The following is a 22,565-nucleotide window of genomic DNA, read 5'->3' as shown; positions in this document are numbered from 1 at the left end:
CAGTCATGTTGCGAAGGCTTTCTCGGCCTGTAGGCGCGTGCTTTCTCGCCAAGCTTTCGGCTCTTGGCTATCGAAGGACGAGCAACTAGGAAGAGTTGGACAAGCATCCCTAGCACCAGAATGAACTTCCATCGTTTCGCAAAAGGATCGGGTGTCGTGATATCTGGCTCCGTTGTAGGGTTTTGGTACGGTGGATCGGTCGTAAACGAGAGAAGAGTACAATCATGGAACGGGTCCTCGGAACTTCACCCTTCGTACTTGTAAGTCTTGGTGCAGAGCTACGTTTTTCTTGGCGGTGTCCTGCCATTCTACTACTTTTGATGGAACGTCTATCAACTTGGCACGAAAGTACCCACCAACGGATGCCGGTTATGGTACATTCAGGGAACGATTCAATTGAAGGCAGACTTCTCGGCCGCACGACATAGCTCCGGGATCGCCGCCCAGCTGATGGCTGTGCTAAGGTAGGTACCGATCAACCTGCGACGAGACTCTGCACCATCAGCGCTAGTGATGCACCTCAATCATCCCCTTCGAAAGTGAAACTCGTAGCCACGCAAGACTGTCCGTTGATTGTGATTTCCTATTGGTCTGCTGAACTCACCCTGCTGCAAGGCTACCTGCCACACGCATCTCGCTTATGTATGTCAGCCGTACGCCCTACTAGCCCATTCGAATCTCCCGGTCACTCTTCAGCTCTTCCTTTCTTTAATATTAGTTATGATGCGCACAAGGCTGTGAGAGTAGTCTGCATGTGACCTTGACCGTCTACAGCCGAGACGCTGCTAGAGCCAAAGTTTTCTAGAAGATTTAACAAGCAGTCGTTGTTCTCACCAAAACTTGCTAGCTGGATGGTGCATCCTTCTAGCCCCGCCGCATGACAACGAGATTTGAAACGGGTTTCGTCAGGTCGGAGATTAAACCTTAATTTGAGATAGAATGTAGAGCGCCATACGGAAATGCTGTGTATCCTAGTGGTGGCAACAGTTCGGGCCTCAAAGGACAGTTATTCGACATTCTGATGGGTCCCGCTCATCAGAATCGCAGGGACTCAAGGCCACCCTGGTCGTAGCGACTGTTCTCCTCCATTCGGAACCTCCTCGCACAGGTAGACAACTTTTGCATGAACTCACCAATCTCCCCAGACTTTTTATAATTTTATCATTGCTTTATAGATCATCAAACGCCGCTCCGTTGGCAGAGCCAGCAGCTCATTCCCTCTAACGGAGCTTTAAGCGTCAAGGAAATGCCTCAATTGCATCAATCGCCTCTTTACGACGGGCCTCTTCCAAGATGTAAAGGCCGAAAACTCTCTCCATTCCGAGACCGTTCAGCCGCTATCAACATTCTTTGTCTTATAAGCGATACTGACCCCGAGAATACCTCCGGAGAAGGGCACGCGCACGTGTTTGAAGCTTGGATGGCTCTAAGCCATACGCGCTGAAGGTGCGCAGCTCGCCTTGACTCCTCGCCTCTCTGCGGTGTGGTCTTCTTTACATAGTTCAAGTTCTATGACGATAAAAGTGGCCGCGCAGCTTTATTGGGCAAGGAGCACGACCTCATATCCGTTGATATTCTCCGCGGCCATAGGAATCCCTTCTAAAACGAATTGCTCGCTTATGGGCGACTCGTTGACACCAAAGTGTACGGAAAATTAGCGGTGCGTTGCTATGGCTTCCTGACAATCCCGGCGGAAAGGGAAGAGGAGATAATAAAGAATTTCAATGTTGAAGCATGGGATCGGCCTGACAGCGAGTATATCAAGCCAGCGTAGATAAGACAGTCATTTCGAGTCATCGTGAAAGACTTGATCAGCGAAGATGTACTATTTACCTCGCGATTGGTCAAGAAGATTTTGAGGGGTCTGAAAATGATGCGAAAATTGGGCATCTACCGATGGATGTTCAGGCACGGAACTACAAGTGGCGGGCTTTTGGCTGATTTCAGCGCCGCGATGACGGAGCCACACTACCTTATCGTAATCAGGCCGAGGTGGAGAACAGAAGAACATGAGCTGAATGACCTGAATGCTTTCGATAGCATGGTTAGTGATCGAGGATTTGTCGCATAGGAGAGAGCGGTGCCGAACCCTGAGTACTGCAAGAAGCTTCGGTCCTATGATAGCAAGAAGTCAGAGCATAAAAAATGAACGAACCTTATCTGAGGGTACTGAGACTAGTTCGTTTTCAAAGAGGAGCGAAGCACGAGGATAATGGACGTGTTTGAGGCGAAAGCGGCATATTTCACGAAAGATCTATGAGTGCTTTTCTGTCGCATTATGAAAGTCATGCGAAATTGTTTATTGGGTCGCAACTCAGCTTAGCGCTCCCTCTATCATGGGGTGTGGCCACAAGGCATAGATGAGATAGTGAGATCATGGACACGGAATGATAGACGAAAAGAGCGCTTGAGAGTCTAAAAAGTAGCACGCCGCGATGAAGAAAAAAGATAAAGTAGTCAATCCGGGTTTAAAACGGCCACCGATGATCTACATCTACTTTAAGGCAGCGCAACTCGGGCGGCGCGCGGCCCTTGCGCGGCAGCACGGCAAAGGAAAAGACTAGCGGCGAAATGCGAATGTCACTTCAACCTTCGGCTCAAGCTTCCTTTCGAGTCGTTGCTTGGCCTAAGGTACCAGACCCTAAGGTAGCCAGGATAAAGCAACGTTCATTGGCGCATGACCCAAGTGCTCACTCTGCTTACAATTTTGATTTCTTCCTGGGTGGATCCCATCTCCGTCTCCGTTCTCCGCAGTGTATGCCAGGCATAAGCACCTTGAATATCAAAAGGCTACTCTCGGTGTGCCTGCAGGCCCGAATTGATGGCGCTATCCTATCCCTCCCCTGGGCAGGGAACCCATCTCTCCGGCTGCCCGTGGGGGCAAGGCAGCGACCCTTTCTGTAACTTCGTGCATTCATTCTCGAGTCTTCGGCTCTATCTTGCTTGTTGCTACGTCACTCATTCAGGATCCCTGGCTTCACTTCTACAGCCAAGACAACATCGTTCTTGTCTTTCCTATCGTTTCCCTTTCCTTAAGCCTCATGTGTCCAACTTGTTTGCATATCTTAGATCTGTGTATTAGATCCCCAGTTCATTGACCTCCCGAATAGTCAAGGCATCACAAACCCTTGTTTTGCAATGTTTTCCCCCATCTCAAAGACGCAAGTGGAGATGCTGCTACACCTCATGGCAATAGTCTCTCTTGCGCCAAGACACATCCATGCCATAGCGCCTTCTGCAATCGCCCTCAACAAACCAGCAGCTTCAGTGCAGGCGGCAAGTACTGACAATGGGGGCCTGGTGACCGAAGGTGTAGCCACGCTCGATGGGTTGAACCTTGATGCGATAGCAGAGGGTCGGTCCGCAGAGTCCCTCATTTCCACGTCTATCCCACAGACCAATTGGGTCGCTACAGCCGATATTTATCAGCCTGGTTTCCCTCCTTCCAACGTCCTGGACGGCAATCTGAACACATTTTGGCATACGACTTATACCGTTGGGCTACCGTCTTCAGCTATGAGTGGAGTAATGAACCTCTAAAATCAACATCTCAGGGTGCGTCTGCCAAATGTATGCTGACACTAGATGCATCCAGGCTTCCCTACCACACGCGCTGACCATCGACATGGGCCAGACTTATCTAATTAACAGCATTGCGTATATACCACGCCAGGATGGTCCAAGCAACGGCAATATCGGGGAGCACCAGATAGTTCTGAGTGTAGACAATGGCACTTGGACTCCAGTTGCGTTGGGCACATATCAGGACAGCAATAGCACCAAAACGACAATATTCGAAGCCTCTTATGCCCGATATGTCAGAATCATTGCCCTAACAGAGGCGGGAAGCCGAGGGCCTTGGACTAGTTGTGCATCCTTCAATATCTTCGAGACCAGCACGCCTTCCCCAGCCTCAGGCGAGGGAGAGTGGAGTCCTACCGTGAGCTGGCCTAATATCCCTGTTCGAAGGCTCGCGATGTTGACTAATATATCCTATCCCAGATAGACTTTCCCCTTGTCCCCGTCTCCGCAGCAATTGACTATAGTTCTGGAAACATCCTTGTGTGGTCATCGTGGGCTGCCAGTACCTTCGCTGGAAGCGCCGGCAAGAATACGCTCACTGCCACGTACAATATGACCACAGGACTAGTTTCCCAGCGGAACATTTCCAATACAGACGTATGGCTTATCTCCGTGTTGTTCTGTCCCAAAGCGCATCCTGTCCTGAGCGGCAAGACATATTTCCGAAGTGGTACCTTTTCTTCGCCTTCAATGCTACTTCCAGAACCTGTCTTGTCCCCCGTTTTGCATTGTTATGGGGACATACTGACTCCGAATTGTCCGATAGCACGACATGTTTTGTGAAGGCCTCTCTCTAGACGCCAAGGGTCGAGTCGTTGCAACAGGTCAGTGCAACATCTGGGCATATACATACTTGACATTAACGATGGCAGGTGGTAATGATGCTGCCAAAACGAGTATATATGATCCAGAAATGAGTTCATGGACAGCAGAAGGACATATGAAGATCCCTCGCGGCTATCAATCTGTGAGTCATGTTTTCCGAGCCATTTCTTCATGGTTCGTACTGCATTCTGAATTGCAAGACTTGTCGCAGGAGTAAAGCACTCCAGAGACCTGTTCCACCACTCATATTGATCTCAGAAGAGACACACTGACTCGCAAATCATATAGATGGTCACACTCTCCAACGGCAATCTTTTTACGATCGGTGGGTCCTGGAGTGGGAACGAGGGCGGCAAGAATGGTATGAAGCCTTGAATAATGCGGTTGTCAATGTTCCGTGCTTCTTGTGCTCACACATTATACAGGGGAAATCTACAACCCATCAACGAATAATTGGACCCTAGTTCCTGGTGCACCAGTTGCTCCTATGTTGGTAGGACTTCCGCTGCCTTGAACCTCCTCAGTTGGACGTCCTCGAGAGCGGCCAGACATGATCCGGGAGTCTCATACTTCCAAGCACATGTTTCAATACTCCAATTCTCGTCAAGAAGAAGTCATTGCTGACTGGAGAACCCCGTCAGACCAACGATGCGCAGCTCGTATACCGTGCTGATAACCATGTACGAACGTTTTAATATCGCCCCTTTCTAGCCGTTACCGTAGCTTGGGTTGAAAGACGATACTCAGAAGCAAACCACTGCTTTCGTTATTGAAGCCCGGCTCATGCCTCAGGCCTGTTGCCTTGGAGAAGCAATGCTGACTATAGATGTTGTAGGGAATGCTCTTTGCTTGGAAGGGTGCATCGATCTTCCAGGCAGGACCGAGCAAAGCTATGAATTGGTATGGCACCAATGGAACGGGCAGCCAGGTAGCGGCGGGGGATCGCGCTGATGGCGACGCCATGTGCGGAAACGCGGTCATGTATGATGCTACGGCAGGAAAAATTCTGGTAGTCGGTGGGGCAATTGATTACGTATACCTGTCTCACTGCCTTGAATACACGGCGAACCATTGCTCACACGTCCACAGCAAGGCGCCAATGCGACGGCAAATGCCAGTATCATCACGATCGGTACCGCGATGAGTGCAGCCACCGTCCAGACAATCAGCCCAATGTCTTACCCAAGAATCTTCGCCAACGCGGTTGTACTTCCCACAGGAGCAATTTTCATCTCGGGTGGCCAAGAATATGGTATTCCCTTTTCTGACAACGGCAGCCAGCTTCAACCGGAAATGTGGGACCCTGTGTCTACCAATTTCACAAAACTCGCACCCCAGGCCATACCGCGTAACTACCACTCAATCGGGATCCTCCTACCGGACGCCACTATCCTATCCGCCGGGGGTGGCCTGTGCGGAGCCTGTGCGACAAATCACTACGACGGCCAGATCTACAGCCCCAGCTACCTGTTCAACCCCAACGGCAGCCGGGCCATCAGACCGGTCGTAGAATCAGCTCCCTCTCAAGTCAGCGTCGGCGGAACTCTGATAGCGACCACAGACTCGCCAGTCACCGCTTGGGCCATGCTTAGACTCGGCGCGACAACGCATACCGTGAACACGGACCAGCGGCGTATCCCGTTGAACGCCACCGCCAACGGCACCACTTACACCATGACGTTGCCCCTCGATCCGGGCGTTTTGATCCCCGGCTATTACTATCTGTTCGCGATGGGTGCGGGGGTTCCCAGTCTGGCGAGGTTCGTGTCGGTCCCTGTGCCTTGAGTGCCCAACGGAATGGGTGGGGATGGCGGTCTGATGGGAGTATGGTGGATGGGGCATGTTGTTGGTTACGTACGGATCATGTTACGTAACTCTCTCTGTATCGCGTTGAAAGCCATTTACGGCTGTAGAGCAAGGGTATGATAGTCATGAATGAATGCCAATGGTACATCCAAAAGCTTCACGTAGTTCTACAGGCCATGTTGAAGGGGCGACATCTTTATCAGTATCTAACTTGAAGCAAATCTAGATCTGACTCTGGTAAAAGAGACTTTTGAGCGACTCTATTGTTGGTGTCCACGACACAGATTCTCGCGTACTTCGCTGTACTATGCTCTCGGAACTGGTCATCCAAATATGTCGATGTCCAAGTAAACAGAAGTTGGCTACTCAGATCGCAACGCTTGTCGGACCTGATCTCCTAAGCCACCAGCAACATTCTTGAAGCGATTCGCTGCAGCATCGACATTGGACGTTGCCAGTGCTCCTGTCAGGCCGAATTGAGTAGGGACCCCTTCTATCCGGTGTGTGGAGTTGATATTTTTGACCAACGTAATCTGATAACAAGTCGCAGAGCCCTGGCGGGAGACGATGGTTGAGTAGGCAAGAAAAAACTCCCAGATCTGGAATGATACATCAGTACACAAGTGCGGCTGTTGGAAGACAAGAGACGTACCCTGAACCACCTATTCCCATACTTCGCTTCGACTTTCTCCCTGTTTGCCATCCAGTTCCTGTACCATCTCCAAAGTGTTGCGGAGTAGTGGACTCCGATGGTGTCGATGCCCTTCACTTCAAATCCAGCGCCTTCCAACTTATCCACGAACCATCCCAAAGGTGTTGATGCATCCGCTCCGGGGAAGATGTATTTGTTCATGAAGAGCCCCCAGATCAGATCTTCGTATTGCCAGCATTTCCGGATGCCAGCGATCTGCAGAAAGAAGACCCCATCGTCATCCAGCATGTCGTAGACCTGCTTCAAGAAGGTAGAGAAATATTTAACACCAACGTGCTCTGCCATCTCCAAACACGTAATCTTGTTATATCCTCCGGGCGGCAAAGGGATATCACGATAATCCATACATAGGATTTGGCTTTGGCTTTCTTCAATGCCCGCTTTTCGCAATGCATTGTTACCCCACGCTGTCTGATTCCTTCCGAGGGTGACTCCTGTCACATGTGCTCCATAACTCGTGCTGGCGTATTTGGCAAGCGTCCCCCAACCGCAACCAATGTCAAGTAAAGATTCACCGCGTTTGAGGCCAATCTTCTCGCACACAACTCCGAGTTTGTTGTCTTGCAGCTGCTCGAGGCTTTCTTCCTTGTTGATGTCGGAAATGATGCCAGAAGTGTAGATCATGCGGGGACCTAGGAACCAACCGTAGAAGTCGTCACCGCGGTCGTAATGGTCTCGCACCTGTTCCTCGTCTGGGGCCGTTAGAGACCACATGGCCAGCCTGCATTGAAAAGTAGCTCACCTTGAGAGCGAGTGTGCATGATAACCTCTGGCATCATACCAGTGAGGAAGAAGCGGAACAGGCTGAGTGTGAATCTGAAATTTGCCCAGTCATGGCGGTATTCCATCACCTCCAAGGCATCGCCTTTGAAGTCGACGGCGCCATCGAAGTACTTCTCGTGAAAGGTCTCCATTGGTATCTTGCTTTTGCCATGGTATCTCGCTCTATCCTTTTCGCTGTGGAACTGCAGGTAATGCTCCACCGGTCTTCCTGGATATCGAGCTTTCTCATTTTTTCGCGGAGATATCGTAGAAGCTAGATACCAGAATGTGGCTAGGATGGGAATACTGGTGAACAAGGCGAAAAAAATCCAGGTGAAAAGGCCTCCGTTGACCTGACGCGCCAAGTAGGCTGGTACCACGGCGAGAATTGTACCGAGTAGAATATTATTGAAGCTGTCGCTGCTTGCAGAGTCGGCAGGGAGGGGGCCATTCTTGATTGAAGGGTACTACAGAGCCAGTGTCAGCCTTGATAATATGACCACATACCCCCGGTCATCCATTTCAGAGTCAATTGGAGCTGCCGAATGAGTTGGTACTCACGATAGTTGTCCTAACTCCATAGTCCTCAGGGGGAGGCACAGAGGTTGGAGCAGCTGGAGTCTCGATGAACTCAAAGTCATCAGACACTTCCGACCCTGACTTGGGCATTGTGGTCACTCGGAAACAGGTAAATACAGTCCAAGTGGTAACATTGCTATAAATTTCTTTCTTGCGGACACGAATTTTTGTAACTGATTTGGTTCGTAGGGCTGAATCTTTTGTGCAGGTCTCGGGCGCTAAGAATCCGGGTTCAGGCACATCTCCGCCAATCCAATCAATCCAATCCAGTATCGCCACCGCCATCTAAGAGCAGCGAAAAGCGAAACGCGTCTTCGGATTTCATCTGGCGTAACTTGTCGCCTATGAGTCAGGGACAGCAATGGGGCTGGTCCTAATGGCGCCTATTTCTCTCCACCATGCTCCGTCAGCAGAGACTTGCCTCGAACGTGAGCCGCCGCGCTGCAAGGCCTCTTCTCATGATGAGTACAGACGCTGCGCCAGATAGGAGCTCTCGTCGGGATACACCAGCTGTCTTGAAAGTAATGCCATCCGCGTATGCCTTTCCGCTCTATAAGGAAGCAGGCAACTGATTATACCGTTAGTGCAGTGTCACGACCTGGCTCTGACCGTACTTGGGACAGCTTTCACGGCATCACATTTGCGTCCAGCCATGAAAGTACACCTTCTCAGAGTGCGTCCCATCTCATCCACGGCCCACTGTCCCAGGGAACAAGTTCGCAAATCTGGACTGAGCCGCCAACGCAACAACGCATTGAATCACGAGATGAACATCGCGATGGCTGTGAAAATATTGTCTCGACCAAAAGCACAATGCATATGCTTCAGACCCAACTCGGATGTGCAACAAAGAGTCCTGGTTCGAATGATGATGGCCATTCTCCTGAATCTGCTCATTTTGAACGCTGTCCTCCATCGAATGATGAGACATTCCGCAGTCCGCTCGGCTTTCATATTCCCGAAGTTAAGCTGCGAAATGCCCTGCTTGCTGAGCCTACCAGTACCGCATCCTACTGGCATTATACATTGTACCAAGGACCGGGTGGAGACAAAGACAAAGTGAAGGTGCATTACTGTAAGAACAAGGAAAATACCGAGAAAATAGCTCAGCTGTTTCTCGACGAAAAGGTCATAGGTTTTGACATTGAATGGACACCAAATTCGTCCGCGACTGACGGAATAACGAAGAACGTCGCGCTGATCCAGATAGCGAGTGAAGAACGGGTGTTGCTCGCTCATATTGCTCGTTATCCCAATGCCGCTACCTCGGAGAAGGCGCAACAAATCGAGGATTTTGTTGCACCCTCTCTGAAGGAAATCATGTATGGCTTATCTCCGTGCTGTTTTGTCTAAATTATGTCCCTTCCCGAGTCGCAAGACATGTTCCGAAAGTGGTACCTTTATACCGCCTTCGATGCCACTCTCAAAATCTGTTTTGTGATTTAGATTGCACTCTGATGTAGAAATGCTGACTCCGAAATGTTCGATAGGGAGTCATCTTCAATAAGCAAAGTCGTAAGCAGCTTCTCTAGCTTCAATTCCCTATCCCTTATTATATTTTGAGTTGCGAGACACGTTGCGGAAGTAGAATGATTCCCTCAAAATTTTCATGACTCAGTTCTGATATTTGGCAAGGATGTTTCTGACTGGAGATGTTGTAGGGCGTCGCCATCAAAGCAGACTGCACGAGACTCCGGAAGTTCCTGCGTATTGATTCCCACGGACTCTTCGAACTCAGCCACTTGTACAAGTTGGTCAAATTCTCCTCTGGAAATGTCAAGAAAATAAGCAAGACGCTGGTTTCACTGAAACAGCAAGTCCAAGAGCATCTTCAGCTTCCCTTGGATAAGGGTGATGTACGAACGAGCGATTGGAGCAACAGCCAGGACTTAACTTACCAACAGACACAATGTAAGTCAGCAAGCTCCTTCTCATTAATTTGGATCATCTGACTGGACCCTTTCTTAGATGCTGCTTCTGATTCGTACGCTGCTCTCCAACTCTATTACATTCTGGAAGCGAAGAGAAGAGCGTTGGAACCTACGCCTCCTCGACCTGCGCACGCAGAATTGAATCTACCAATCCGCTTAGCAAATGGTCAAAGAGTAGAGTCGTTTGATGAAGCATCGGAGTCGATTGAAGAAGGAAGTACAGACGCTGCTTCAAATACATTCTTCTTCCTAGAGGACGACTTCCAAAAGTTAGCAATCGAAGAGTCTGCATCGTTATACCCGCAGCTGCCAGCATCCTCAGTATCATCCTCCTCCTCCATCCCTTCTCTAGACTCGCGCCCTCCGCCATCGTCAAAATCTCTTTTTGCCATCCCATCGAAAGAGGAGCTCGCCCCTGAGATTGTCGAAGCCAACGCTTCAGTCACTGAATACATAGAAGCGCGTCCCACCGCCATCAAGATGAAACCAAACAAGGCACACTTGCGCGCTTACTATCTCTGGGAGAAAAATTCAATGGAATCTAATGTGATCGCGGCTCTATTGCGCGTAGAATTAAGCACCGTGGCCGTATATATCCTTCAGGCCATCAAAGTTGAGCACTTCCGTTTTGGGGAAAAGAGAGCTCGCATGCTTGTCCCCCTCGCGCCCAAAGCGTTGAGGGACGACTTCGAAACCATGATCTCAACCAGGATCAGGAAGTGGAATGATGACGCCAGAGAGAAAGGGCAATAAGGCTCGGTGCTGGGACAGGGAGCCTGGGCGTTGATAGGAATGTTGTGATGAGTCTAGTAGATGACTTTGTGCACATGTATGAGAGTACCAGATGTTTAGAATTTTTGCTCCACGAATGTTATTCTACTTCGTTCAATCTGTGCTCCCGGCGCCTTCATCCAGACTTCTAACGCCATGGCAAGCGTCCGCGTCCGCGTTCGTGACTTGTTACGAGGATGCGGATGCGGATGCAAACTGTCTGCCACCACCGGAGGGCGCTCGATTGAGACTAGCATACATTGTCTTCTAACATACATAGTCCACACTAGCTCGCACCTACCGAACTCCACGTCCATACCTCTAGGCCAACTCCTGTCCGGGTGTCCAACAGCGGATTCATGTGACAGGCATAAAGATCTATAAGCATGAATATCAACAGTCTATACATGAAAGCCTGTGAACAAAAGTCAACGGTGGATGGTACTTGCTTCATCGGTACTTGCTTCATCGGTCGTCATGTACATTGACGCTCTTTGGAATGATCGATCGCCCATAGCGGGTTGCTGTAGCGTCGTGAAACGGATCGATCAGCTTCCCTTGGGCTGTTCCCCGTTACCCTCACGGGGCAGACCGATCTGGGCTTTTAAGATGGGTTGCGCACGGCCTCTCCTAAGCTTTTCCATGCTCTCAGAGGCAAAGCCGCGTCAGAGTGTAAGGACGCACTCCTACCAATCGCAGGTTCCTTGGGGTCCACCGCCCAACACGGTCGCACCACGGCAAAATGACCATTCGATCCCGCATTTCGATGTCGATCTCTGCAAGAGGCCATCCACAAACTAAGAGGCGTGACCTGATCCATTGCAAACTCGCCCCAGCCAAATCCACTGCTTCTAGCGCGCTTCTTGCATACATGGTACAGCCACTTGGCCTCCGGTGAGTTTTTGTCGGCAGCCAGGTAAGCGATGGTGGCAGGCAATTGAAGGACTATGTAGCCACGGGAGCCATGTCGTTCGTGACAGAGGTATTCAGTGCAGCGGCAGATGTTGCAGACTACATCCTGTATTGATCCGTGGGGGAAAAGGCCGGGCAGGATGTCTTCAACGGGCTGGAGATTTTCGGGTGAGAGATCCTGATAGAGCAAGAAGAGAAGAATACAGGCCATCTGATAGGCGCAATACTCATAGGCACGGAACAGGTCTGCGAAGTGAATGGCTGCGTCAAATGGAGGCCTGATACTGTCGGAGCCCTGCGACGAGGCAGATGCGACAGGAACCTGCCACACTGGAGTCGAGTATTTGATGTGCCATTTCCCCTGCAGTTTTCTCAAGATCTGCAGACGCTCTAGAAGCTGCTTCTGCAGGGACTCTTTATCTGGCCGCTCGGGCAAGTCGGTAGCCGTGGAGATGTTGGCGTGCGCTACTTGTTGCAGGAAGTAGGGTAAATCGGAGAGTACATCGACTATGTAATCGAACATGGACTTTGCGGATACATCCTCCTCCCATGGAACGTCCTTCCACTTTTGCTCCTCAAGGAACGTTCTTTGGCAGGAAAAGATCGCATTCGCGACCTAGCTCGGAAACTGTTAGGGAAATGACACTCATGAGGCCTATGGACTTTAGGGTTGACGCACGAGAATTACGCGTGCTTCCAAGTAGATTTCTTTTTCAGGATAGCTCTTATGGAGCTCAGGCCCACGAGCGTATATTAAATCTCCGATGCCGCCAGCGTGAGTGAGTAATCCAGTACTATCAGGGGTGAGGTGTATCATCTATATGTGGATCAGTAGGGTTTCCTCCTCATGATGCGTAGGATGAGCGAAGGCAAACCTCATACATGTTGAGTGCCATGGTCGCGCCCAACGTCTCGAAAGCATATGCTTTCACCTTATGCGACAGGTCACTCGACAAATTCCGCAAGGCTTCCCCATACAATAAGGTTCCCTGGTGCATAATCTGTGGCTGTTGATGTATACGTCCGAAGAATGCAGCCGCCATTGCTTTGCTCGCTGAAACCAGTGTTCGCGATTGAACTTGGACCCTCGGCGTCGGATTCAGCCACCAGCTTATAGCCTTGGAGAGGTTCTCTCCTGAACAGAGTCTGTGAAATAAAAAGGAGCGGCATATATCCTCTCGGAAGGCGGACAGGTTCAATTCTTGGGCGACTTTTTCAGCAGGCAGAAGGCCTTGGGATATGAGAGCTTGTTTTGGGAGAAAAGCGTTATGCCTGGCATTGTATAGTTGGTTCCGCACCAGAATACGCTTGTGGGCTTCGCGCTCGAACGGTGCTTCATTGAGCCAAGATTGATCGTATCCAGCGCACCTGTAGGTTGCCTTCTTGCATCTTTCGCATTCTGGCTTGGCTTCATCACATTTCACCTTGCGCTCTAGGTTGGATGTTAGCAGGAGCGGAGGCGGTGTGAGTGAGAGCAAATTCACTTCTGCAAGTGATACACCCACTGCTTCTTTTGCCCATCCTCTACGAATACAAGCACCATGGCTGTTGGACAGCTTCAACAGTGATAGAGCATGATTGTAGGAGGTGAGCCAGATGGTTGAGACTCGGTAGAGACAGGGATGAGAGGGAGACTTGTTACCTTAATAGAAGAGATAAATGCCGCCTAGAACCAGCAGACCACCGACAAGACATTGATTTAGCTTAGTCCAAAGCCACTGGTGCCGCCATGTCCAGAAAGAGCTGCATGCATATAACCGCGATTTACCCGGGTTATACCGTAGCTAGCTCTGTAGTTGACAGCGACGGACCAGAAGTATAAGCACATCTCGGCCAGACCGTTCTCCCTTCTCCAACCTCCATAGTCCATACAGTATTTCCGGTTTTCTGAAGAATAAAGTAATCGCCATACCGTACTTCAAGAAATGACATCTCAATTATTACCCTTGGGTATGTGACCACTTTTGATGTAACAATATGATCTGGTCCAGATACTAAGAGACTTCGGCGCAGAATTAATCGACAAATGCGTTGGCTCACGCATTTGGGTGGTGATGAAAGGGGATAAAGGTAAACAGCCATCTGAATCCCGCACATGTCCAAGGAGACTCTGCTAAGCCACCTTGATATCCAGAATTTGCAGGTACGCTCTTGGGCTTCGATGACTATGTCAGTATGTCTTTGCGCCTTTCTTGTCTTGCAACATAGAACAGTTGACTAATCCCTCGCTCAGATATGGTGCTTGAGGATGTGACCGAATTGTACGTTTTCTATGATGCCGCAGCTCAGATTTAAACTAGCTTTGCAGCTGATGTTGCTTGCAGTGACTACAGCGGCTCTCATACGAAGCTCCCGAAAATCCTACTAAATGGCAACAATATTTGCATGGTAACGACCATGTACTCCGGTGAAGCTTTTCGAGCTGACTCTTTACCAGCTCATTCCCGGCGGTGAGGGTCCTGAAACGACTGAATCATGATGCGAGTTCCCTGGCATTGTTCCTCTCTATCAGGAGGCTCTCACACGATTTCACGAGCGGACACGATGGCATCAGAACTTCTCCATGGAGATTGAAGAGAACGGCCTGAGGATATGCATGCGTGTCATCACTCAGCCAGCAAACAGGTGTTTTAAATGTCCCTCAGGGAAATAGTTCGAGTGACTTTATTCCGATTAGCTGGGTAGCTCTAATCATAATTTTGATGATGCATGTGAGAGCTTCCAAAGCACCTCAGATATATCTTGTCTAACTTCATCGATAATCTCTTTTGCGTGCTTGACTTCTTTCACCAAGCCTACACCGCATCCAGCATAGGCAGTAACCCTGCCACTCTCCCCCCATCCATGGTCACCCTTCTGTAGAGCTACTCCATATAATCTCTTGTTCTCATCTATAATCATACCATTCTGTGCGTCCAGATAACTTTGATTGATTATACCCCGTCCATCATATTGACGGGGCCACACCGTCCCACGTAGCGTATCGTACACGCTCGTTCTGACGGTACTCCTCCCTCCGTCGGTCGTTCTAAGCACATCAACTTGATATCCTTTGGCTATGTTGGCTTCCTTGCTTGCCAAAAATCTTGTGCCCATTACAACGCCACTTCCGCCCAGAGCCAGGCAGGCAGCGGCCCCTCGACCTTCCACTATACCTCCTGCTGCAACTAGAGGTATACTTCCCATTCCCATCCCTCGTAACGAATCAGCCACCTCTGGAAGCAAGCTCACAATTCCAGCACCATGTGCTAGTCCGTGCCCTCCAGCATCAGAACCTTGAACGACAAGGACGTCTGGATGACAAGAACGGGCAACTTCAATTGCGTCCATAACTGTCCCAATCTGTATCCATATTTTTGTTTTCCCCTTGCTCACCTCTCTTATGTTTCTCGTCCACTCGACAAGGTCTTCGTTCTTCCTTGGTGCAAAGAACCACACCGCAGCGGGTATATGCTCCCTCAGAGCCTCCAGCGCTGTCTCCAGTTCAACACACCAGTTGATAAAGCCCACACCAATGGGGAGGGAGTCTGAGCTCGACCCTGTAACAGGATTTTGCGCCACTTGATCTGCGACTTTTTGCAACTCCTTTTTCAGATCAGCCACGTCAGTACCCGCAGCGAGCCAGCCAAAGCCTCCAGCCTGAGACACTGCATACGCAAGGGGCGCCAGGGCTATCAGCCTCATTGGAGCGTTGGCTATGAGGGGGCTCCGGGTCCACGGGTATGCTGTGTTCAAAGTTGTAGTAGGTATCATCTTCGCAAATTCTATTGGCGCATGGCCACCTATCTCCAGAATTGGCAGGGGGTGGCAGAAGAACGACTGAGTGCGGTCCAATTCCGCTGCGAGCACCAATCAAACCTCCCTAGTCTACGTCTTGGCGCCAGATTCTTGAGACAATGGTTGTCGAAAGCAGTTGTATCTCTTACCATCTCCATAGTATCGCATATTTTATTTTGCTTAAAGTGCTCTTAGCTACAAATCTACACAACCAGTACATCGAAGAAAGCCTCACGAGAAAACTTCCTGTAGTGCAAGGCATTGTGAAGCAGGAAAAGTGTTGTACAAGTCTGGGTTCAACTACAAACAGCAAGAGACTCAGCAGTATTCAAGGAGACAGGACTTGGGAAAATGGCGAATGCCCCAGACAGGTATGTGTGATTTTGAATGTAGTTCTTCATATGATTTGGCATCTTGTTGCAGTCGTAAAGAACATCAAGATGGCTATGCAGGCCTTTAAAATCCAAAAATGTCAAATTCGTAGTGGGAACTATGGTTGGCAAGTCTTCATATGCCACCCAACTCACAACATGTTATGGCATGTGTACGATTAGTCGCCATCATCCAAGTGCGTTAGCTCTGATGCATCATTCACTTTTGTGCACTCAAATTCACTTTCCAGTCCTTCACCTACTTTTGCTTGATCTTCACGCATTTTCCTCACATATCTATCGATCACGTGCCTTATGACCTGAGTCATGGCATCTCAACACTCTCGTGGTAGCCTGAGCCCTACATTTTCGGCCGACTACATTGCTCCTACGAGTGACTATGTGACTCGTCCATACACTACAAACTTAAGCACTACCCAGCACACATCTGTACACTCGCATATGAGGTCAGCTTCATTGCACATGTCAAGCATGAATCCCAACGCAGGCAACGCAGGCTACAGACGCGAGTCAAGACCTACAGCAGAGGATAACACGCAGCCTAGGTTCGAACTTTTTCTATTAGGTGACGGCGAGAAGAAAGTTACCGAAGAGGCAGATACACGTGAGTTCGATTTCCAGACCATCTCCATACCTCACAATCGATTCCCCAGATCTTTCTCCATATTACATCCCTACACAGTTTTGCAGAGCGTTCCTTCCCTTTGCTAACATATGATGCTTCGTCCACTCAGGTATTCCCTCATCATCGATCTTCACTTTCAACAAGGAAGATCATACTCTCGGTAATCTTCTCCGCTCGCGACTTCTACAATCGCCACACGTCAAATTCGCCGGCTACAAAGTGCCTCATCCACTTGTCAGGTAAAGCCATTTCCCACGCAAATCTTCCCGGTGCCTGAAACTCTCTGCTAACACTCCTCGCCTCCTAAGTAAATTTGAACTCCGAGTTCAGACTGATGGCACCCTAAGCCCTCGCGCCGCTCTAATGCAATGCTGCAAAGATCTGGTCAACGACCTGAGCATTCTAAGCCGCGAGTTCACCAAAGAATTCGAATTGAGGAAAATGGTAGGGGACGGGGCTAAGGCGGATGAGAAGAAGGACGATAAAAGGGCGGGGAAATGATAGGTCAGATTCACAAAAGCCGCAGCAATTTGCATAGCGATGAAGATGGCGTCAGGCGTTGGCGGAAAACGGCATGAAGCTAGGAGCCGAACCCTGGAATAAGATCAGACCAGATACCAGAAGCAAAACGTTGTCATGAAAACATTCATGCCATGATTCAATACTCATAGTGTGAATGGGAGTGGAAATTTGGGTATCAACCTCGAATAGTGTTGTCCGCACGATCAAATTGCTTCGGAAAGGAAGTTAAACAGCACAAGAAGCTCCTTGAATTTAGTTTATCAGAGCCTTAAGGAATTGTTCACTTTCAACTGTCACTTTATCTGGCACCTGGCCTGCTGGACGACCTTATTTATTGTTACTTGGCAGCCTGACACCCTGAAGAGGCAAATCCCATACGTGCAAGTTTAGCCGAGTAGGAGTAGCGCCCAAGAGTTCCAAAACATCGTCAGTTCGTCACGCTTAGATAATGGTCTCAGACTCCCTCACATCCCAGCTCTACATCTTTTTCCTTTGTCTGTACCGATAATTCATGTATTCAGCATCAAGTTCCTACCTGGGAGGGGGCAACAGCGCCCGTCCAGCCCCTCCCCAGTATGGACAGTCTTACCCCCAGCAAGGCCAGCAGCAACCAAACAGCACTCAACAGCTTGGCTACAATGCGCCTCAGCCTACTGGCTTTGGTGCAGCTCAGCTCCAACCTCAACATACAAGCTACCCAGGTCCGGGACAGCAGCAAAGCTTCCAAGCTTCGCAACAACAGCCACAGTACACCGGATACCCTACGCAAAACCAACAGCCTTCCCAGAACCAGCTTCCTCAACAACAGTCTTTTCAGACGGGACAGCCTCCTCAGCAGCAATTTACTCCGCAGAAGACAGGTCAAACCTCCTCCCAAATAGCCCAGTCTTTCTCCTCAACGCCTGCATCGCAACCTTCAGCGCCCCGAGTTACCGCATCAAGCACAAAAATACCCAAGATTCGGCTATCATATTTGACCGCCACGGATCAGGCGAAGTTTGAGCAGCTATTCAAGTCGGCAGTAGGTGATGGACAAGCTTTAGATGGTAAGCAGCCAAGGAAGAGGTCGCTGCTACAACTAAAAAAACATAGGCGAGAAGGTCAAAGACTTGCTGATCCGATCGAAACTTCCCGGAACTGATCTTATGAAGATATGGTACGACATGCATGAGATCCTGGTGTCCGACAATTGACAATTTCTAGGACTCTCTCGGATACAACGAAGTCGGGTCAGCTCCTCTTTCCGGAGTTCGCTCTAGCCATGTACCTTTGCAATTTGAAGCTTGTGGGAAAAGAATTACCGCAAAGTTTGCCGGAAAAGATCATGAACGAAGTCTCTAGTATGGTGGATATCATTTCATTCGGCGTGCCTGACGATCGTCCTGTGGCGCCTCCTCGAAGCAATGCGCCCAATTTCAATGCTCCAACCTCAGCAAGCTCCGCCTCCGTAATTCAGCAGCCTCAGCCTCAGGCTTCGAACAGCCAGCTGCTGTCGCAGATTGCATCTCAACCAACAGGTTTCGCAGCGCAGTACATCCCACCTCAACCAACGGGCTTTGGAAATCAGCAAACCGGCTTCACACCACAGCCGACTAGCTTTCAGCAACAGCAGACAGGGTACCAGCAAAACGCACAAGCTACGGGTTACCAGGGTCCCAGGCCTCCCATGCCGCCAATGCCGACGGGTTATGGCTCGAACCTCTCTCCAGCGCAGACTGGCAACCAACCGTCAATGCCTCTTAATGCTCAGCCTACGGGACGCCCTGGGCAGTGGGGGCTTGTGAACGCTCCGGCTTCAGGATTGCCAAATATTGATGCTCTACAACAGCGTATGATGCCCCAAGCAGGCCGTGAAGGAGGATATACAACGGCTGGACTGTCGGGAAGCGCTACGGTTCCGTGGGCTGTTACCAAGGATGAGAAGAAGATCTACGATCAGCTATTCAAGGCCTGGGATGGATTCAACAAAGGCTTCATTGGTGGTGATGTTGCCATTGAGGTCATGGGCCAAAGCGGACTGCCTAAAGCCGACCTCGAAAAGGTTTGGACTCTGTCCGATCCTAGTAATAAAGGAAGATTAGATATGGATGAGTTCGCTGTCGCTATGCATTTAATTTACAGGAAGCTGAATGGCTACCCCGTGCCTAATCAGCTGCCACCAGAGCTTGTCCCTCCATCGACAAGGAACTTCACGAATTCTATAGATACTGTCAAGTCGCTACTTTCACAAGATGCCGAAACCAGGAAAAGTACGGGTTCCTTCCTTCAACCGCAGAAAACGGGTGTTAGCTATCTGAAGAACCATTCATTCCGGAACGATTCGAACGGCATCACGCCAGGACGAAAGGATGCAACCATCTTTCGAAACAACGACGATGATATCGGGTACAGATCGAGTGCGCGCCGCAGGGTTGGTGGTGATGGACGTACTCCTTCACCCGCTCAATCAACATCACCATCTTCCGAAAGATCAAGTGATGATCTGTCGATCGAACAGCTGCGTAAGAAGATCCGAGAAAAGCAGGTATTGCTGGACGCAATTGACTTCAAGGATGAGAACGCTGCGGAAGAAGACGATGCTCTTGATCGAAGGGATCGTCGAGAGGCCGAGGACCTTTATCGACGCATACGGCGGATTCAAGAGGACATCGATAGCCATCCCAAAGCAACGCTGCGAAGCATTGATTCTAGCGCGGAACGAAGGACCTTGAAACGCCAATTGCAGAGATTGACAGACCGCCTCCCAGAACTAGCGTCCCAAGTCAGAAAGACAGAACGTAGCATTTCTGATGCCAAGATTGAATTATTCCGTATGAAAGATGCAAAAGCCCACCCCAGCAGCGCCTCCACGATCATTGGTACTGGACCCGGCGGGGCTGTCACAGAGGCAGATAGACTCAAGGCGCGCGCGAAAGCAATGATGCAGCAACGCTCTGCGGCTCTGACAGGTAAAGGTGCTCCCGCCGGCGGAGATGACAGCGGTGCCGCTGCAGGACGGTTGGAGGAGGAGAATTCAAAAGCTAAGAGTGAACGGGAGAATAATGAAAGTATGATCAAAGATGTGGAAGACAGCGTACGAGACTTTTCTCGTGGTCTTGAGGATACTCTGATGCAGGATGGTGAGGATGCGAGCAGTGAGCACGAAAGACGGAGGTGGGAGGACGGCCTGGGTGTCGAGGATGAAGTGAGAGACTTCATCTTTGATTTGCAGAGGAGTAGTCGTAGTGCCAAAGTACGAAGTGAAGAGTGGGTCCTTCTTCCTAGCACGATGCTGGGCTTCTGCTGATAACCTCTAGTACTGGTAGTAGTCGTTCCGATGAAAATGGCCGAGGTCCCTCTCGCAAAGATAGCTCGCGTGACCTTACACCGACCAGCCATGAGAGGAAACCCGAGTCTCGGGAAACTTCAAGACCAGCAGCTGCTTCTGCTTCTGCAGGCTCTTACTCATCCTACAAGACCGGCGAAGATCGAGCCGCATTCATAAAGCAGCAGGCAGAGCAGCGTATGGCCGAACGTCTTGCAGCTCTTGGCTTAAAACCACCAACTAAGTCTGGTGAATCTGCCCAGCAGAGACAAGAACGCGAAGCCAAGGAACGTCAAGAACGAGTCCGTCAAGCTGAGGCAGAGGATACCAAGCGAGAAGAAGAGAGGCAACGTAGGCTTGCCGATGAGCAACCGTCTGCTCCAGAAATTAGCAAGTCCTCCAAAAAGCCACCTCCTCCACCAACGCGAAACCGTAGAGCAGACAGTGCCGCGCAGCGTGAGGAAGTCAAACGGCAACAAGACGATGATGCCCTCAGGGCCGAAGCCGAGCAGCAAGGAAAGGAGCAAGCGATCAAAGATCAGCAGCGGGTCCAACAGTCAGAGACCAGGGGCATGGAGTAAGTCACGATGAAGGGTGAAGATACCGACGCAGAAGCTAATAAAGCGTACAGAAACGAAGCTCAACGACAGGAACATGACCTGGCCCAAGAGCGTGAAGCTTCGCAGGCTCGTCTTAAAGCGCTAGAAGAGCAGGTCAAGCAAGGTAAAGTTAAGAAGCAGGAGGAGAAACGCAGGAAGCAAGCCGCGGAGAGAGAAGCAAAGGAGAAGGAAGCTAAGCTTGCAGCTCAGCGAGCAGAGCTGGAAGCTGCAAAGGAACGGGAACGGCAGCTACAGTTGCAATTGGAGAGCCTAGGCGACGAAGATTCGTCTGACGAGGATGGACCTCAAGCGATTACGCCACAAGAGACTACGCCATTGAACAGTCAGGTGCTCTCAAGAGAAGGTAGTGTCCAGGCGTCTAGTCGCTCATCACCGCCATTTGCGCCTGCGGCCAAGGCTGAAGCTTCAATGAGTCCACCTCCAGCGCCCGTCCAAAGTCCTCCTGCGGCACCAGCTCTTTCTCCACCGCCAGCACCAGCACCGTCGTCATCATCTTCATACGGTGCAGATACCAAGAACCCATTCTTCAAAAAGATGAATCAAGCTAATGAAACGGCCGCTACGCCGCCATCCATTGCCTCACCAAACACTGCTGCCGAATCCACAAATCCTTTCCATCGTTTGACTCAACAGCAGGAATCCGCAAAGTCTCAAACGCTTCCTCCACCTCTCACTTCTACCCCAACCGGCAACCGTCCGTCACGAGTTCGTCCGGAAGAAGATGAATGGTCCGTTGTTGATTCTACCTCGTCCTCAGATGACGAAGAGGATACCAATAAACCAACAGGAGGTAGCGCGAAACAACTCGCTTCCATGCTGTTCGGCACAATGGCACCCCCCAGGCCCTTATCAGCTATGGATGATAAAAAGACTATGGAAAGCCCAACTAGCCCAACACCTCCAACACCGAGTACAGCTACGGCCATGTCTCCACCGCCACCCCCACCCATGCCGGGAAGTTTCGATGACGGAGAACCTCCAGCTGCACCCCCACCCCCACCACCGCCTATGCCGACGTCAGGCGCTCCGCCTGCACCTCCGCCTCCACCACCACCGCCTGGAATGACAGGTGCACCACCAGCGCCTCCGCCACCACCCCCTGGAATATCGAGTGGTCCGCCAGGTGGAAAGCCGAGTATAGGAGGCTTACTGGGCGACATTCAGAAGGGAACAGGGTTAAAGAAGGTTCAAACCAAGGATAGGAGTACAGCTAGTACTGCTGGGCGAGTGCTAGACTAAATTGAGATACGAGTGGAGAGAAAGGAGATTCGGGCTTCTCATACATGGTAAGGGCGGTCATTGGAGAAGGAGTGGAAGAGGTCGCTTCACTGTATCAATCACTTGTAATATAAGTAAGCTCAAATTTGGAAGACAGACAACAGATGTTCAAGTGTTTTGCTTCTAGTAGACGGAGATACATGAAGTATTTGGGCCTCATGGTGGCC

At 50.3% G+C, this 22,565-nt stretch overlaps 8 protein-coding genes across 8 annotated transcripts; 5 read left to right on the top strand and 3 right to left on the bottom strand.

Annotated features, from left to right (window-relative positions):
- Positions 1 to 3,186: 3,186 nt before the first annotated feature.
- HO133_008816 (uncharacterized protein) lies at positions 3,187 to 6,192 on the top strand (the record flags this gene model as incomplete). Its single annotated transcript, XM_037299679.1, has 10 exons — positions 3,187 to 3,525; positions 3,596 to 3,940; positions 4,003 to 4,179; positions 4,349 to 4,406; positions 4,455 to 4,549; positions 4,696 to 4,768; positions 4,833 to 4,900; positions 5,049 to 5,087; positions 5,243 to 5,440; positions 5,497 to 6,192. 10 exons carry the CDS (start codon positions 3,187 to 3,189, stop codon positions 6,190 to 6,192), a joined length of 2,088 nt encoding a protein of 695 aa, XP_037155680.1.
- A 383-nt stretch (positions 6,193 to 6,575) lies between these two features.
- Positions 6,576 to 8,356, bottom strand: HO133_008815 (uncharacterized protein; the record flags this gene model as incomplete). The annotated part of the gene is made up of 4 exons (XM_037299678.1): positions 6,576 to 6,812; positions 6,866 to 7,617; positions 7,668 to 8,154; positions 8,249 to 8,356. 4 exons carry the CDS (start codon positions 8,354 to 8,356, stop codon positions 6,576 to 6,578), a joined length of 1,584 nt encoding a protein of 527 aa, XP_037155679.1.
- A 308-nt stretch (positions 8,357 to 8,664) lies between these two features.
- On the top strand, positions 8,665 to 10,950 carry HO133_008814 (uncharacterized protein; the record flags this gene model as incomplete). Its single annotated transcript, XM_037299677.1, has 5 exons — positions 8,665 to 8,801; positions 8,851 to 9,588; positions 9,757 to 9,781; positions 9,928 to 10,177; positions 10,235 to 10,950. The coding sequence occupies 5 exons, from the start codon at positions 8,665 to 8,667 to the stop codon at positions 10,948 to 10,950; spliced, it is 1,866 nt and encodes a 621-aa protein (XP_037155678.1).
- A 622-nt stretch (positions 10,951 to 11,572) lies between these two features.
- HO133_008813 (uncharacterized protein) lies at positions 11,573 to 13,401 on the bottom strand (the record flags this gene model as incomplete). Its single annotated transcript, XM_037299676.1, has 4 exons — positions 11,573 to 12,496; positions 12,560 to 12,697; positions 12,756 to 13,312; positions 13,365 to 13,401. The coding sequence occupies 4 exons, from the start codon at positions 13,399 to 13,401 to the stop codon at positions 11,573 to 11,575; spliced, it is 1,656 nt and encodes a 551-aa protein (XP_037155677.1).
- Positions 13,402 to 13,805: 404 nt separating this feature from the next.
- On the top strand, positions 13,806 to 14,359 carry HO133_008812 (uncharacterized protein; the record flags this gene model as incomplete). Its single annotated transcript, XM_037299675.1, has 6 exons — positions 13,806 to 13,830; positions 13,894 to 13,950; positions 14,015 to 14,053; positions 14,114 to 14,141; positions 14,205 to 14,268; positions 14,318 to 14,359. 6 exons carry the CDS (start codon positions 13,806 to 13,808, stop codon positions 14,357 to 14,359), a joined length of 255 nt encoding a protein of 84 aa, XP_037155676.1.
- A 212-nt stretch (positions 14,360 to 14,571) lies between these two features.
- On the bottom strand, positions 14,572 to 15,564 carry HO133_008811 (uncharacterized protein; the record flags this gene model as incomplete). Its single annotated transcript, XM_037299674.1, has 1 exon — positions 14,572 to 15,564. One exon carries the CDS (start codon positions 15,562 to 15,564, stop codon positions 14,572 to 14,574), a length of 993 nt encoding a protein of 330 aa, XP_037155675.1.
- Positions 15,565 to 16,008: 444 nt separating this feature from the next.
- On the top strand, positions 16,009 to 17,175 carry HO133_008810 (uncharacterized protein; the record flags this gene model as incomplete). Its single annotated transcript, XM_037299673.1, has 4 exons — positions 16,009 to 16,028; positions 16,595 to 16,653; positions 16,784 to 16,913; positions 16,983 to 17,175. 4 exons carry the CDS (start codon positions 16,009 to 16,011, stop codon positions 17,173 to 17,175), a joined length of 402 nt encoding a protein of 133 aa, XP_037155674.1.
- Positions 17,176 to 17,707: 532 nt separating this feature from the next.
- On the top strand, positions 17,708 to 22,359 carry HO133_008809 (uncharacterized protein; the record flags this gene model as incomplete). The annotated part of the gene is made up of 5 exons (XM_037299672.1): positions 17,708 to 18,242; positions 18,289 to 18,352; positions 18,400 to 20,442; positions 20,493 to 21,077; positions 21,132 to 22,359. 5 exons carry the CDS (start codon positions 17,708 to 17,710, stop codon positions 22,357 to 22,359), a joined length of 4,455 nt encoding a protein of 1,484 aa, XP_037155673.1.
- Between the last annotated feature and the right edge of the window lie 206 nt (positions 22,360 to 22,565).

The sequence above is a fragment of the Letharia lupina genome (genome assembly GCF_014066315.1).
Source record: "Letharia lupina isolate WasteWater1 chromosome Unknown contig_5, whole genome shotgun sequence".
NCBI classification, from domain to species: Eukaryota; Fungi; Ascomycota; class Lecanoromycetes; order Lecanorales; family Parmeliaceae; genus Letharia; species Letharia lupina.
Note: the sequence above shows the minus strand (reverse complement) of the source record. Positions and strands in the feature narration are given on the sequence as shown.